We start from the raw sequence: 17,753 nt of genomic DNA on the forward strand, positions 1-17,753 counted from the left end.
ATAGAGGTTGCTTGCATTTTCTTTGAGGAAAAGATGCCTCATTCTATCCATACAACCAATATTCACTGAGGGTTCTCTCAGCTGTTTTCAGCACTGGAGCTATTGCATGACTGAACAAATGTCTGCTTTTGTGATAACTGTATTCTACTAGAATACAACTGATGCAACTGGTTAAACTCTTCCCAAACCTTCAGTCAAGTCTGTGCCATAGACAGCTTGCCCAGTTTGTGGGAATTACGGAAAGGTGCTTGGGGCTGCGGCCAGAGTGATGGGGTAAGAACAGAAACAGGATGGTTAGATGATCTGCAGGTGCAGGAGTCTGAAGTCAAAGATGATCACAGCTCAAGACTTCAGGATTTCATGAAATATTCGGGAGGAATTTTGGACTTTCTACAAGTATGAGATTCAAAATAATCTCATCTAGATCACATGGTAGAGTGACCCTACTGATAACCTGAATCACTATTGTAGACTAGGGCTGCATATCCAAATCTAGCACCAGTGCCTGGGATGCTTCAGGCTGACCAGTTTGTCTCTCCTTCCATGGAGTCTTCCCCCTTCCCCATTCTAAGAGAAACTCTGTTTAATCCTTGAGTAATGTCTTCCTCTTCCGCCTCCCCAAGCCCATTTTGTACCGTATTCCTCTGTGCTCAGGAAGGACTGGAATAGGTTGTTATATTCCTGCCAGGGGTAGTTAGAAATCTGTTAAATTTCCTCATGACCCCTGGATTTGCATCTCTGTCCTGGGGGCTGTGTTTGTATACTAAGGGAGGTAAGTGTTGGAGACAGCAGTAGTGTATCTCAGCTACAATAAAGCCCTCTGTGTCTGCAAACAGCTTGATTTGTCTTCTCTTACCTCAAACACGACCAAAGAAAAAAAGGCACGGTCCATGATCTAGGCTTCCAAAGAGGGGTTAATGGGGCTGCTGTTTTAATCCTGAAAAAGGAACTGTATTTTTCTATAGAGAAGTCAAATATTACTCGTTTTTTCTCCCCTCAGGTGGCTGAGGGATTACTTCCTCACTGTTATATAGGTTAAAATAATAGCTTGGGAAAGAAGGAAAGAAGAGAGTGCTCAAATCCCTGAAGTGTAAACTCCTCATGAACAGAGACTGCCAGTTTCATTTATTGGTGCCTCCTTAGCAGGTAGTTGGAAAGTCAGGAAAAGCATTGAAAGAACAGAATGGTGTATCTGAGGTAAAGAAGAGCGTCTCTGAGTTCCAGGAAGTAGCTTGATATTGTCAAACAAAAAAACCACAAAACTTGCAGCTGGATTTTGAATCTTGTTTTGGTTATGTGCTATGCATCTGAACTTGGGCAGATTACCCACATTTGCTGATCTTTGCTTTTCTCATTCCTAAAATAAATTTAATTTCTCTTCTAGCGAATAAGCCCAAGCTGCGACCCTTGTTGGAGTTTGGACGTGGATAGATAGGCCAGATGATTGATGGGGTTTGCCCAAACAATATCCACTTACCTGGTGTTGAAGAGCCATGTTGAAGGGAATTCATTCCCAGGGACACTGCCAAGCTTTGAAATGTAGAGCTTAGTTGCCATATTACTCAGATCCGTTTCTGGTCTGGCCCAGAATGCATGTTTTATTTCAGGGGAGAAAAAGGCCTGGAATGAAAAAGTGAAACAGTGTGGCAAAGCGCTTAGTAGAATATTAAGTCACAGATATCATTGCCTAGTGGCCCTCTAATAGACTCCATCACCGAAAGGAGAGGGATGCTATTCCCCACTTGGTCAAAGATTGGCACCCTGCTCTGGCACCTTAAGGATGCTGCATGGTTGTGTCAGGGCCTGCTGGAGCTGTGGAAGCACCCAGAGAGGGACTTCTGTGTACTAGCAAATTGCACCTGCTAGAGGGCAGAACCCTCATGCACCGTGGGCCTGTAGCAGCACCCAGCACAAGCAGGCTTATTGGACAATATGCAAGACGTGACCAGCAACTTTTAGAAACACTCACAGGAGCAATAATAAGTAAAAATTCAGCTACTGTTGCTGTGAGCTTTGCAGATTCCAATGTGGAGACGTGTGGGTTAATTAAAATGGTATTAGGAAGTTCTTGTCACACACTCAGTACTCAATAGCTGTTATTGTTGTTCCTCTATGTCTTCTCCAAGTGGCAGAATTGATTGCTCCTACCTTTGTGCCGCTTTTGTGCGCAGTAGGTATTTCTCCTCTAACTTCAGTTAAAACTGTATTTAACTGGGCTGCCTAGGGGGCTCACTCAGTTGAGCGTCTGACTCTGGATTTCTGCTCGGGTCATGATCCCAGGATTGTGGGATTGAGCCCGATGTCAGGCTCTGCAGTGAGCATAGAGTCTGTTAAGATTTTCTCTGTCTCCCTCTCTCTCTCCCCACTCCATCTCCCTCTCTGTCTCCCTCTCTCCCCCTCTGTCCCTCTCCCCTGCTCATGCACCTTCTCTCTCTCTAAAAATAAAAAAAATTTTTTTTAATTGTACTTAAATGAAATTAATTGAAAATGTTAAGCATATGCCAACTTTACTATATTAGAAAAGAATGGCAGTGGGAAGAAATTCCAGTTGTATCCAAGACACTATGGTAGAGCTGAACATGATTTAGAAATTATCCCTAAACCAAATTTATGTAAATCTACCGGAGGAACAAAAGTTTAAACTACATTTATTTAGATATACTTCCTTATTGTCTGCAGTATATTTAAAGTGGACCCAAAGGATATGTGTGAAAGAACGAAACAGAAGTTATGAAATGTAGAGTGGTAGATATTTCTTTTCATGTTATATATGAGGAAAAATTAATTTGTCAAATGTTTAAGATTTGGCAAAATTATTTGAAGGATGACCAAATGTCTGAGGAAATAGGATTGGATTTAAAGTGATAACAGAAGATCAAGGGGGAAAAGTGTCTTCTTAATCCTTCAAGAATGTAAAAATTAGTTGCCCAGTGACACAACATATCAAATTTATTAAATGGAACCATGTTGCACACATATCATTTTTCTTTTTTTTTTGTTGTTAATGTTTATTTATTTTTGAGAGCGAGAGAGAGGCAGAACGTGAGCAGGGGAGGGGCAAAGAGAGGGAGACACAGAATCTGAAGCAGGCTCCAGGCTCCAAGCTGTCAGCACAGAGCCCGACGCGGGGCTTGAACCCACAGACCGTGAGATCATGACCTGAGCCGAAGTCAGATGCTTAACCGACTGAGCCACCCAGGCACCCCACATACCATTTTTCTTTTAAAACTGGAAAGAAGTGGGGCGCCTGGGTGGCTCAGTCAGTTGAGTGTCCGACTCTTGATTTCGGCTCAGGTCACGACGGCAGGGTCGTGGAATCAAGCCCCATGTTGGGACCCATGCTGAGCTTGGATCCTACTTATGATTCTCTCTTCTCTCTCGGCCCCTCTCCCCTGCTTGAGTGCCCTCTCTCTAAAAACCAAAACCAAAACCAAAAACAAAAAACAACCCTCCCCCCAAAAAACAAAACCAAAAACAAAAAAACTTCAGAGAACTTTTATAGTTTTGCTACGGGAATAAAAGATCAGTTTTGACTTCAAAGTTTTGTTTGTTTGTTTTTTTAATTTCAGAGCCAAGATTCTTTTCGCTCAGGTCTCAAACAAACATCCTTATTAGACTTTTAAACTCTCAGAGGTCTAGATAGTGATTAAATGACCCTGATAACTAAGGGTGTAAAATAAACAGTAAGAAAGAAGCCAAGCCCATTTACAGCTGGCACCCACAACATTCCTGTGAAATAAAAAGCAAGAGCATTTAAGGTGTTCGCCAGAGAAACAGAAGTTGAGACAACGAAACAAAGCACAAAACTGCAGATATGTCTGGAAAGAAAACACAATCATTCTGAAGATGTGAATGTGAAAGTTAGTAAGAATCCTTGGCAAAAATTTAGAAAGCTTTAAGGGTAGATTGAAACATAAGCATGAAATTAGCAGGAGTGACAACAATGACACAAGAGGTTGGGATTTTATCATGAGAAAATGGAGGAAGTCAGATCAAGTTTCTGGTGTCAATTTTCTTGGTGTTACTTATTGCTATATAACGGTCACTCAGGATGTGTGTGATGCGGCTGATGGAAACTTGAGTGTAATTTTAAACTAATTTGAGATACACATTTCAAATTCCCCTGGTCCAAGTTGAAAGGTTTCTGAAATGGTGTACTCAGATGAAGAGAAAGAAATTCCCAAATCGGAACATTTGAAAAGCATGGTGAAGGATGGAGAGGGTTGAGGGCTTAGGATAGAAGCTCAGGAAAGACCAAAAGAAAAAAAAAAAAAAGGATGAAAATATGGAGGTCTGAGTGGAGGACAGAGTTGGACTTCATCCACCAGTTTTGCCTCCTTTGCTGGTAAGTGTTCACTTAATAAATTTCCTTATGTGAGGGGCACTGGTGGCTCAGTCGATTAAACACCCAACTTTGGCTCAGGTCATGATTTCACAGTTCCTGAGTTCAAGCCCTGCTGTCAGCTCGGAGCCTGGAACCTGCTTTGAATTCTGTGTCTCTGTCTCTCTCTGCCCCTCCCCCGCTCGCACTCTGTCTCTCTCTCTCTCTCTCTCTGTCTCAAAAAAATAAACATTAAAAAAATAATAAATAAATTTCCATATGTTAGGCAGACAACAAACAAACAGCATATCTATAATAACTATTAGTATAGTTTGGTGCCTTGATCTGTGCTGAGGTTAGAGTAGTCTTACCTACCCTTGCTTTTGAGCTATTAACACTAATGTCAACAAAAGAGAAAAGAGGAAAGGGAAATGACATCTTGGTATTATTATGAAAACGGTTTTGCCTTTGCTGACCCCTTAAAGTGTCTGGTGGGCCCTTATCCAAATGCACCAGACTTTGAGAACCACTACTCTACGGGATAATCATCTTGCCACATTGCAGGTCTCACCTCTTATCACTCTCTGCCTTGGTGAGAAAGTTCCACCCACTGAAGGGTATTTGCATTAGCTGTTCCCTTGCCTACAACTCTCCAACTCTCCGTAGGATGGTGTCCTTACTGTTATCAGATTTCCACTCAAATGGCACCTCCTAGAGGCATTTCTTTTGATTGCTTAGTTTAAAAAACATCTCTTTCCCCTATTCATTCTCTATTACATTACCTTGCTTTCTTTTCTTTACAAAAGTTATCATTTAATACTATCTTGTTAGTTAATTAATTAAGTCCCCCCATTAGAATTTAATTTCTACGAATTCAAGGAATACACTGCCTTACTCATTTCTGTATCTCCATCTCCTAAAACAATATAGTCAAAATTCAATAAATATTTATTAAATAAATAGATTTTTAAGAGGATCTTGATGAATTAAAAGAAAAGGTGGATTTGGCAGTAATGTGAAAAGTGCAAAGCCTTATCTGGTGGTTTATTATAGTTTTCAGTATTAATTTCCTGATGACCATAATCTTCTGAAAGTTATCTCCGATTTTTAAATATTATTATAATCAGACTTTAATATTGCCTCTGAACCAATATAGAACTTGTATTCTTCTATTTTCCCCTTCTCATTATTACACTTGAGTGAAGCGCAAACTATTTTAGGATTTAGATGAAGCAGCTAGAAAGACAATATAATCCTCTTTACTTGTTAAAAAAAAAAAAGTTAATTTCTTCCATAGTGTCTTTAGGGGATAGTGTAAAGTTTAAAAACTATGAACATGATCAACATGGGGATTTTTGAAATCCTTACAATAATGAGACTTCTTATTCAGGAACATGGTAAGTCTGTCCCTTTACTTGACATCTTTATTGATGTATCTAAACGAAGTTTTACGATTACATACATAAGAATAGTGTACATTATTTATAAGAATTATTCATAACTCCTATATGTTTATACATGTTTGTTATTATAAGTAAATTATAAGTTGTACTTTTTTAGTGTTTATTTATTTTTGAGAGAGAGAGAGAGACGCACACACACACAAAGTGCAAGCAGGGGAGGGGCAGAGAGAGAGGAAGACACAGAATCCAAAGCAGGTTCCAGGTTCCAAGCTGTCAGCACAGAGCCCGACGTGGGCTCGAACTCACGGACCTCGAGATCATGACCTGAGCCAAAGTTGGATGCCCAACGAACTGAGCCACCCAGATGCCCCTAAGTTGTATTTTTTAAATCTGTAATTGTTTATGGATAGAAATGAAAAGGTTTTTGTATTGATCTTGTATCTGACAACCTGCTAAACTCTTTTATTACATACTAATAATGTAGTAGATAAAATAAATTTTCAGTATAGGAAAACATTATTTACTAAATGATATTTTTCTCCTTTTTCTTTTTTTAAATGTTTATTTATTTTGAAAGAGAGATAGAGAGAGAGAGAGCAGGGAGAGGCGGAAAGAGAGGGAGACAAAGAATCCCAAGCAGGCTCCACACTGTCAGCACAGAGCCCAATGCAAACCATGAAGTCATGACCTGAGCTGAATCCAAGAGTCAAATGCTTTATGGCTTAACCAATTGAGCGACCCAGGTGGCCCTTTACTGTGTTGTTTTAAACAGGAGTAGGGAGACTGTGCATTTTAGTTTGCTTAGGTGGAAAGGTAAGACTGTTTTTATATTATTCCCCCTCTTTTCTTATTTCCTGTTTTCAACTAACAGTATATATCTTGTTATCTTTCTTATTTTGAAGATAATGCTTTTTAACATTTTACCATTAAGTGTGATATTCACTCTAAGGATTTGGTTTTGATGTTATTTTATTCAGATTCTTTTATGTTAGTGACATTTCCTTCTATTTCAGGTTTCCCAAGTTTTTCATCATAAAAGAATGCTTTAATTGTATTGTTTTTCTGCATCTACTGAGATGATCAAATGCCTTTCTACTTTTATTTTTATTTTATTTTATTTTATTTTATTTACTTCTTTGTGTTTTTTAAGGGAGAGAGGGGGGGAGGGGGAGAGAGAGAGAGAGAGAGAGAGAGAGAGAGAGAGAGAGAGAATCCCAAGCTCCATGCTGAGCGTGGAGCCTGACATGTGGCTTGATTCCATGACTCTGGGATCGTGACCTGAGCTGAAATCAAGAGTCCAACACTCAACTGACTGAGCCACCCAGATGCCCCTACTTTTATTTTTTAATGAGAAAATTATATTAGCATATTTTATCATGCATTCCTGTAATATACTCCACTTGGTCATGATATATTTATTTTTTTATTTATATGTCTCTAGATTCGGTTTGCTAATATTTATTTGGATTTTTGGATTTTGGATTTTTGCAGTATGTCTTGAGTAATATTGGCCTGTAATTTACCTTCATTCCTTTGTCTGGTTTGGATGCCAAGGTTGTACTAATCCCATAACATGCGTTGAAGACTTATTATTTCTTTTTCTATTCTTTGAAAGAGTTGTATAAAGCTGGAATGATCTGTTTTTAATTGTTCATAGAGGGTGTTTTGTAAAACAGATACAAAAATGTAAAAATTATAAAGGGAAAGCTAGAATTATGTAAGTGGAGATATACAGTATATATATAAGCTTTTGGGATTGTTTTTGTTTCTATCAGCTTAATTCTCTGGAGATTCCCACAGGTTGTTGTATACATTAGTTTCTTCTTCTTATTGCTGAGCATGGTGTAAATGTACCATAATTTGTTTAACCATTTGTCTATTTAAAGATATCTGCATCGTTCCAGTTTTAGACTATCATAAGAAAAGCTGCTATGAACAATCATGTACAGGTTTTTTTTGCATACCAATTTTCATTTCTCTGGGATAAATGTCAATGAGTACAACTGCTGGGTAGCATGATATTTGTATATTTCATTTTGTAAGAAACTGCCAAGCTGTTTCTAGAATGGCTAGACCATTTTATAGTCCCATCAACAACGTACCAGTGATCCAATTTCTCTGCATCCTCACCAGCATTCACTGTTCCCACTATTTTTAGTTTTAGCCATTCTAACTGGTATGCAGTAATAGCTCACTGTTCCTTTAATTTTCATCTCCCTAATAGCTGTAGATGTTGAACATCTTTTCCTATGTACATTTTCCATTTGCATATCTTTGGTGAAATGTCTGTTCATGTCTTTTGCCCAGGACCTAATTGTATTATCTATAATTTTATAGTTGAATTTTGAGAGTTCTTTATATATTTTCATATATTACTCTTCTGTCAAATATGTGGTTTGCAAATATTTTCCCCATTCTGTAGCTTTTTCTTTTCATCCTCTTTAAAAGTATCTATCACAGAAAAAAGTTTTAAATTTGATTAAGTCCAGTTTATGGAACTTTCCTTTTATGGATAACACTTTGTGTTGTGTCTAAGATCTCTTTGCCTAGCTGTAGATCCCAAAGATTTTCCTTTATGTTTTTTTCTAATAGTTTTATAGTTTTAAATTTATGCTTAAGTTGATGATCCATTTTGAGTTAATTTTTTTATAAGTGCCACTGAGATAGAGCGTCATGATGTTCATTCATTCATTCAATCATTCATTCATCATTCATTTGCCTATGATTGTCCAATTGCTCCCATACCATTTGTTGAAAAGGCTGTGTTTCCTCCATTGTATTGCTTTGCATTCTTGCCAAAAATCATATTTGTGTAGGCTTATTTCTGGATTCTCTGTTTGGTTATAGTGATGGATGGATTTGTTTCTACCTGTGACAAACAGTCTTGATGACTGCACTTATATAATAAATTTTGAAATTGCATAGACTGATTCTTCCTTCCTTTTTTCTTTTTTTAAAAATTGTTTTAGCTATTGTACTCTTATCTCTCCACATAAAATTTAAGGTAATATTGTTTATGCCTTCAGAAAATCTTGCTAATATTTTGATAGAAATATTGGGGAGGACTGATACTTTTAAGATGTTGCATCTTCCAATCCATGAATACATGTCTCTCCATTTACTTAGATCTTACTTGACTTCTTTCATTAGAGTTTTGTAGTTTTCAGTCCACAAGGAATATGTGTGCTTTGTTAGATTTACACCAAAGTATTTATTTTTTGAGTAATTATGAGCAGTATTGTAATTTAAAGTTTAATCTGTTTTTTTCTCTTCACCTTTCAGAGCCTTCTTTTGTTTGTTTTATATATAATGTCCAAGGTTTTTGGTGTACTTACCAGGGAACAAGTACATTCTATCCTACCTTCCTGGAACTGAAAGTCTACCATTGAATTTTGTCTTTAATTTTCTTCCTTTACCTCATGACTATATTGGTTCCCAGATCTTCAGTTCATAGCTTGCCCAGGTGGGAAGGCCAGATAATTTCCCCCCCCTGGGTCAGCTCATTTTTATATGGCACTCAATTAACTGGGCAATAAACAGTTAATGACCTGATATGGCAGGAACTGCTGTCCAATTTCGTGAGGGAAAAAGGAAGGTGGTTAGCCTTAAGTGTTGTTATCGGCCCAGTGCAAAGCTGTTATGTGTGTATGAGAGTTAAAGAAAAGAAAGGGAATAGTGAGGAAAGTGTACAATACATATTTATCTGTATACCTTCTCTACACTACGGAAGGAACACTTGAATTGTGAATAATGCAAGTCTCTTATTCTGTCAAGAAGTTCTATTATTTAGTCTAATTTATATATGAAACAGAAAACCAATTTCGTGTCAACGGTGTAACAATAATGCAACAACTAGAAGATGAAAGGAAAAAGAAGACAACTTCATACGTAGGTATCTAACTTTCTGTACGTTTTTTCCAGAATCAAATTAAGGTAGGTGATGAAAGCTTTGATTTCATAGCACAATGCTTTGTGGAAAGTTACTTAAATAATTTATACCTAGAATTACTTATTAACTGTCAAAACAACCCAGTCAAGGCAAGAATAAACCCAGCTTAGTGTATGTAAAAAATGATGGATTCATAATAAACAAAGTTTACTACACTGAAATGAGATACCAATTAGAGGTTAGCTCGTGGAAATATTTAATACATAGTCAATTGCCACAAAAGTGTCTCATTTTTCACTGTAACGTGGCACACTTTCTTTCTCTTTCTGTTGGCAGCAGAAGAAAGCTACAAAAGATGTGGGAACAGTAAATACCATAAAAAAATATAAGAGAAAGTTTGCTGGGAAGACTCCCAACTGCTGGGAGAAGGAAGAAAATGACAGAAGTATAAAGCACCCATTTAAATTTCATCTCTCTGTTGCTAAAGATATCTATAATGACCTTAAGTCCCTTCCTTTTTCCGCCCAGAAGCATAATTTGTTCCGGGATCTGCTGATTCTGAACATGAGCTTCTGGGGAGGCATGGCTCCTGCCCGGTTCCAGGGGTGACCCCTGAGTGGCTGATTGAGCTGTGGTAGCTCCACTGCCTTTGTTATCATTACTTGAGGCCCGGCCATGTGATACAATTTTGGCCAATGAGATATGTGGGGAGGTCTTTCAGGGACCTCGCCAAAGTTTTCTTTGCTCTTAAAGAAGAGTAGGAGGGAAACGATGGTCTCTCTCTGACTCCAGACATCAGCCCGTCCAGGTGACATACCTGGACCTGCCACAGCCATCTCACCACTGCCTGAGATGAAGCCAGCACTGATGGTGCCACTGCGCCGCCGACCCCAGTGCCACTGTACCTTCGTATGTCATGTTATGTCAGGTGCTTACTTCCTTATTGTTTAAGATACTTTGACTTGGGTGTTCTTACCAATTGACTCAGTTTCCAAACCTACTTTGCTTCAATACAGGAGGCTGTGGTATATGCAACAAGTAAATCAGCTGTAGGCAGAGGAGCCAGTAGGTGAGTTAAGAGAACACTACGTTATTGCTAGAGAGCAGTAACACTGGGAACTCTTTCTTGGTGGCGGAATATTATGTTGCTTTTTTCCTTTTTAACTTAAGTTTTTAATCTTCTAGAATCCCCTCTTCATTTATTCATCCATCCATTCATGAATTCATTCGTTCACTCACTCACTCACTCACTCATCCATTATTCATTCAATATGTATCAACACCAAGGAAGATCCTGGTGGCCATTCCAACATTTTAAATAATTTTCAGAATGTTCAAACTCTTCTTATTTTCCAGGGCCAGGAAACAAAAAGCCATGGACACATAAACCGCATTTTCTAAAATGATCTCCCCACATTTTCCTCCAAATCAGAAGAGGATATATTTTCCATCTTAAACAAGAATCTGGGCACTGGGGTGACTTAGTTGGTTAAGCGTCTGACTCTTGATTTTGGATCAGGTCATGATCTCATGGTGGGGAGATCAAGCGCCCCCCCCCCCCAAACAGGCTCTGTGCTGGGCATAGAGCCTGCCTAAGATTCTCTCTCTCCCTGTCCCTCTGCCCCTCCCTTGCTTGTACTCTCTCTCTCTCAGAAAAACTTCCTTTTGTTTTAATGGAGTATCAAACTAATAATCAAACACTAATAAAGTGTTCTTGCAAGTTTTTAGCATTTAGAGGATTTGCCTGTTCTGATTGCTGATTCAATCCTCTGATTGAACTGTTATTCTGATGAATCTCAGTCACATTTCATATAGCTTAAAAAGAAACACTACTTTAACAGGATACATATTTATAGAAAAGATAGTTGTGTGTACAAAATTTACGTTGGTTAAAAGAAGAAAATAAAAATTCTCTAAAATCTTGCCATAAAAAGATAAACACCATTAAGATTTCAGTGTACATCATAATATTTTTCCATACAGAAACACATATGAATATATATTTTTCTATCAATAGACTACTTATCTAAATACACACACGATTTTGAACCTGTTTTCACTTGGTAAATTGCAAACATTTAAAAATTTATATATCTATAAATATATCTCTATATATGTACCTAAATACATATATATGTATATATATTTAGCTATATATGTGTATATATATATAATTTTGTAAATATATATAAATTTGTACATTTATATGTATATAAATATATATTCATATACCTCTATCATTTTCAGGGGTTGAAAATTACTTATTTAACTGATTCCTTGTTATTGGAAATTTAAATTGCTTCCAATTTTTCACTCTTATGTATGCTTCAGATCCTATTTATTTTTCTGACCTCACATGTACACTCTTCACCTTGCCCTCTGTGTGCCGAATGCATTGTACTTTCATCAATTTCTTAAATACTCTCTTTCCTCAATAAAAAGTAACTCTGGGAGGGTAGAAACAGCATTGTTCTTTTGTTCATCCCAAGAGCTCTCCATATTTACTAATAGCACATAAATATGACTTTTCTTCCATGCCATATCACATGACACCTGAAATGTAGCTGCTTATATAGTCTATTACCCCACTTAGCTCAACCCTCAAATCGCTGTATAAGACTAAGGTTGCCTTGACTAACACCAACAGACACTAATTATTATCATCACCCTTGCTGCAACTGCCGATGAATATCGTTTTTTCTTTTCATGTGTTTTGCCACAGTTAATTAATTCTGATCTATCTCGGTAGTAAACTTACCTTTTTGATAATCCATGAATTATGGGGAAAATATAAGTGACATTTTTGTTGATGCTGGTACAGTATCAGTTTACGTGTCACTCAGCTGCAACTAAATTAGGTATAAATTCTTGAATAACGTCCTTTATGTGTTGATTAAAAGTAGTCAGCACTTTGATGTTGAAGAGAGAAGAAAGTCCTACACTGGTTTTCAGAGGTAATATAAACAATTTCACATGAAGTGTCAATATAATACAATGAAAGTAATTATGTAAATTCCCTTCATAATTTCCATTTCTTCCCTCAATTACATTGATATTTAATGTGAAATTATTTATGTTACCAAGTTAATGTTAAATTAAAATCTGGATTTAATATCTGGGGTTCAATGTGCCATTTTTCTCAGATGGACTTTCCAACCAGAATTATAGCCCCTTACAGATTTTCATGGCAAAAGTCTGCGCTGTCAATGACTGAAATACAGTTGACAACATATAGTGAGCCCAAATCTACCATCTGACATGGGTCATCCTCCAATTCTGTTTGAATGCAAGAGACTTCATAGATTCATCTATGGCTCTTTCAGAGGATCTGGAGTCACTGAAGGTGCTAAGCTGTGAAGTTATTTGACCCTGGGACAGAATCACGTTGATGCAGCTCTTCTAATTTCATTATATTCTAATTCTTGAATATACATCGTATCTCCAAATCAGTGAAAACAAAAAAAGATAAACATATGGTCCTTCTAGAATTCAAAACTTGGATTCATACCTGGGATTTAATGTGGCACAATATTCACATTAATCTCCGACTTGGGGCACCTGGGTGGCTCAGTCGGTCAAGCGTCTGACTCTGGCTCAGGTCACGACCTTGCGGTTCGTGAGTTCAAGCCCTGCATCAGGCTCTGTGCTGACAGCTCAGAGCCTGGAGCCTGCTTCAGATTCTGTGTCTCCGTCTCTCTCTGCCCCTCTCCTGCTCACGCTCTGTCTGTCTCTCTCTCAAAAATAAATAAACATTAAAAAAATTAATCTCCAGCTAGAATCATAGATTGCTTCATTTATTTCTTCCTGGCAACAATCTCTTTGTTTGCTGAGTAACAAATTTTGCTGGAAAGGCCAAATCTACCATTGAACAGGAAATTAGTCTCTTAATAGGTCAGAATATATATAACTTTACCAAAGACGATGGCTTTTTGAAAAGATCTAGACAGATTCAAGGTGTTGGACTGGGTTGTATCTACCCTATGAGGCAGTACTGGAGATACTTCTGAAATATTAAATATGCAGATAATTAGTGACCAGAGGAAATTAAAATTCATTGTAAATAGTTCACAGATAACAATAAAAGGGAAATTTTATATACTTCTGGGTAATTACTACATCACTCTCATTTAAATCATGAATTGTTATGTTTCTCCAAGTGGATCTTTTTTAAAAAGTTAACAAAGTAATATGAGTGTATGGTAGCAAATCAAATAGGAAAAAGAAATTCTTATGTCGCTGCTTTGCAAATTGAGACTGTTATTGCCTCTTTCACTGCCTCTATGCTTCCTGCATATCTTTCACTTCATCTGTGTAAAAGTTATATTGTCAAGATTGCTAATCTGTCTCTTCTATGCTGCAAAAACAAAGAAAAAGACTCACTGTATCACTACTATAAGAATCTAGGTTCCAGTATCAATTTTCCAGGAAACCACCTGCCTTATGGATACAAATGGGATTATCTACATTCCTCACATTACTCGAGCCTAAGATACATGAAAAGGTAAATTTTATGGTTAAATAGAGTTGACATACCTAGCTTACATCTAGAGCTGGTACTACATATTTATGTTTTCATTCTAGAAAAAGTTATAGTATTTAATTATATGGTATCAACTGCTTGGATTATTTTGGCCGAATTAATTAATTATTTCAATCGAATTACCGGTAAATCTTATGAAATGCTCATGTTAATTTCATTCTTTTTCCTCAAGGAAGGGTTCCCTTTTAGCAAATTGAAAGATCAACTTAAATACATTAAATGTTCATTTGAGAATAGCGTATCTGTTTCCATATACCTAGATGATACAGATATCTTTGTCTACAGTTGATTCTCCAAACTACAATGAGAGAAAAGAACTACTGCTGCATGGGCATAAACCGATATAAACACTTACTGAGTTATTTAGTTGTTATTTTTGAAGCTTAAAGTTTCGATCTTTACCTGGAATTTGTTTTGCCACTGTAAGCAGGTGAGTGTCAGGCCGAACAACAGCTCCTTTTCTCTCTTCATGACCCATTCTTCTCAGTTGGTGGATGACACAATGGCCACAGCCCAAGGGGTACCCAGATCCGTGATCCACCAGGGTTCAGTCTCTTTTCGGGTCTGAATACAAGGGATTTTATCAAAGTCACTCATGAAAGATCCATCAATAGCTTGTCAGGATATATCAAAGGATCACAGAGATTGTTGGGTAGATGTTTCCCCCGAGATAGCATTGGACCTTAAATGCCAAAGTACAGCCAAAGTGCCAATGTACTGCCAAATGCCTTAAATGCCAAAGTACAGCCAAAAGAAAAGTGCAATGTACTGCTGGCAGAATGGGAAGTGACTTTTTTTTAAGGGGAAGTAATGGGGAAAAATATTTCCATTTCTTGAAAAGTTGATATATAAACTATACCTCATATCTATTGATCTGGCTAAAATGTACCACTGTTACTATTATTATGAATTCAAACTACCAGTCATCTCCTGATTCTCTACAAATGGCTTCATGCAAAAGAGGATTGATTCCCATGATTCATATTTAGATTTCAAGTTTTAAATGAATTCTGTTGTCAGAATATGGCTTGGGACGAATGGCAATTTTAATGGTTTTCTACATTGCTTCTGATTTTTCCTATTTATAGTATAAGCAAGGGAAAGAAAGGTGGTATTTTATGCGATCTTTATTTCTATTGCCTTCCTTACATATTTATTTTTCTGATCATTAACCACCGATAGTGTTATAGAAATGGACTTAACATTAAAGATTATTTTAGTCAAAGAAAAGATCTATTACATTATAAAGGTATGTTCACTGAGTATTTTTAATCCTAAGATAATTTTGACTTCTAGGGATAAGAAATTCAATAGATAAAGAAAGACAATCACTAAATGAGAGGTTTAGATCTTGTTTGTAAAATGAAGTGTGGTCTTCTATGCAGAAGTACAAAATGAGTTAACTTAATTTTTTTCTGATTTTACTAATTTTATATTAAAAGTTAATATATGAATTCATGGCTATTCAGTACAGCATCTATGGATGAAAAAATAAAAATAAACTTTTACCCCTTCCTAAATACCACCCCTCTTCTCAAAGTAGAAATGACTAATAGTTAAATTCTTTCAGGTATTTTTTATATTTATATTTAGGTATTTTTCTATTTACCCTTATTTCCACTTTCTACCCATAATTCCCTTTCTAATTATGCCAAGAATTTTTTTTCCCCTGAAGGAACAATACCATATTCAAAAACTTGGCAGTATATTTACTTAGCAAGCAGATGTATTAGATGGATCCTACTTTTGTATCAATATTCAAGTTACTTAGACAAAGTAGGATAATTGTATACAATAAATTATTTTTAGTCAGTGGTATCTTAAATCATTTTGAAGTGTTCTAGTAAGTGAATTGATCTGCCAAAATAATGGGTCAGTCTTTAACAAAATATGTATAGTTAAAAAAGGAAAATAAAAATGGTGATGATAACAACTCAAAAAATGTTCCAAGTAAAGCCAAATAGTCAAGTCGACCATAAGTAAAATATCTTTTTTTTTTGCTCTTTGCGATTTATTTGCAGCAAAACATCTTCCCAGTCCCTCTAAACTTTGTTAACAATATGTTTTATAGTTTTTTTGTAATTAATTTATCAATTAGGTTTTTCTTTATAGTTTTTAAATAAGAAATATAAGCATAAAAAGTAAATATCTCATTGTTTGTTGGCATTTATTTAAGCAGCATGAACTACGGAAATAAACTAATACAGGGAATCTATGAGAAATTTTTCCCTTCACTCAAATATGAGAAGTCCTAGGTTCATATAATCTTTAACAAAAATAAATCGACAAGTGGAAAATATAAAACAAGAAAGAAAATACTGAATAAATAAGACAACAGAGGAAATGGACAGTGAAGAGAAATGAAACAATACTCTGAGGAAGATTATGAGGTCAGAGTCGCAGCATCGTTAGATATTTCAATTTCCATATTATTTAATATGAAGAATGTTGTCCTCCCTTCTGTATTTCATGATATAATGAAATAACTGAATAAAAATAATGAAATGTCATGGGGCACCTGGGTGGCTCAATAGGTTAAGCGTCTGACTCTTGGTTTCAGCTCAGGTCATGATTTCATGGTTCATGAGTTCAAGCCCCCGTATCAGGCTCTGCACTGAAGGCATGGAGCCTGCTTGGGATTCTGTCTCCTTCTCTGTGCCCCTCCCTTGCTCACTATCTCTCTATCTCCCCAAAATAAATAAACTTAAAAAAATAAATGAAATGTCCTATTAATCAGGAAAATATATGTAACACCCACTGACCCATGTGGCTTTTGATATAGGCAAAACTGGGCATGGACCAAAGACTTGCATCTCACACAAAGTTGAGGATATGTTTCTTACCTGGAGTGTTGATAATCACATATCTTCCTCTCATTCTCCCACATCTAACAGATTCTAATTTTCCAGGTTCTACAGAGTTAATGATGGCATATCTGAAGAGAAAAAAAGTTAATTCCAGGCTTGATTTTGTTAGTGTGATCAAAGAAATCACATAAATTAAATTAGAAATCAATGAAGTGTCAATAAAATACTTTGAAATCAGATGTTCTATTCTTTCCTTATCTGGTAGTTGGAAAGCAATGACTGAATTCATAACAGTTATTATGACTATTATGGCAATTTTACAGTCAGCATTGGTTTTCTGGCATTGATAGCTTCACTTTTCTCCAGCTGCATTTTATAAATGATGTCCATTGTCTTCACTTCTTTGGTAAGTTATTTTACTACGAAAAAAAATCACTGATACTTGTTACTTCGCAACATCTTTCTATACATACATAAATTATTTCTACAAAATGTCAGATGTTATTTTGTAGCATGAATTTTTACAAAATAAACTCAATAATAAACATATGGTTTATTCCAAACCCCCTAACAAACTTCCTTCTGCAGTTTGGGGGGATTGTATTAAATGTATAGAATAATCTATAATAATTTGTTTGTTTATAGTATCAGATATTTTTGAAAAAGATCAAGGTACATCATTTAAAGCATTCAAATCATTCAAGTATTTGAGAGGTCCTAGGTTGGTATAGTTTTGAGTTGATGTCCCTCCATAAATTTAATTTAAAAATATCCATGTTCAATATATTTTGTA

General features: G+C 36.3%; 1 protein-coding gene across 3 annotated transcripts in view; it reads right to left on the minus strand.

The window, feature by feature from the left end:
* The window catches only part of GUCY2C (guanylate cyclase 2C), a 141,473-nt gene that overhangs the window by 81,411 nt on the left and 42,309 nt on the right, over positions 1-17,753 (minus strand). For all 3 annotated transcript variants that reach the window (XM_043564729.1, XM_043564727.1, XM_043564728.1), the window contains exons 3-5: positions 16,997-17,088; positions 14,556-14,717; positions 1,478-1,620 (exon numbers count right to left, since the gene is read on the minus strand). In XM_043564729.1, the coding sequence (XP_043420664.1) occupies positions 1,478-1,511 (34 nt within the window). In that variant the 5' untranslated portion in view covers positions 1,512-1,620; positions 14,556-14,717; positions 16,997-17,088. The remainder of the gene's footprint in view (positions 1-1,477; positions 1,621-14,555; positions 14,718-16,996; positions 17,089-17,753) is intronic.

The sequence above is a fragment of the Prionailurus bengalensis genome, chromosome B4, assembly GCF_016509475.1.
Source record: "Prionailurus bengalensis isolate Pbe53 chromosome B4, Fcat_Pben_1.1_paternal_pri, whole genome shotgun sequence".
Taxonomy (NCBI): domain Eukaryota; kingdom Metazoa; phylum Chordata; class Mammalia; order Carnivora; family Felidae; genus Prionailurus; species Prionailurus bengalensis.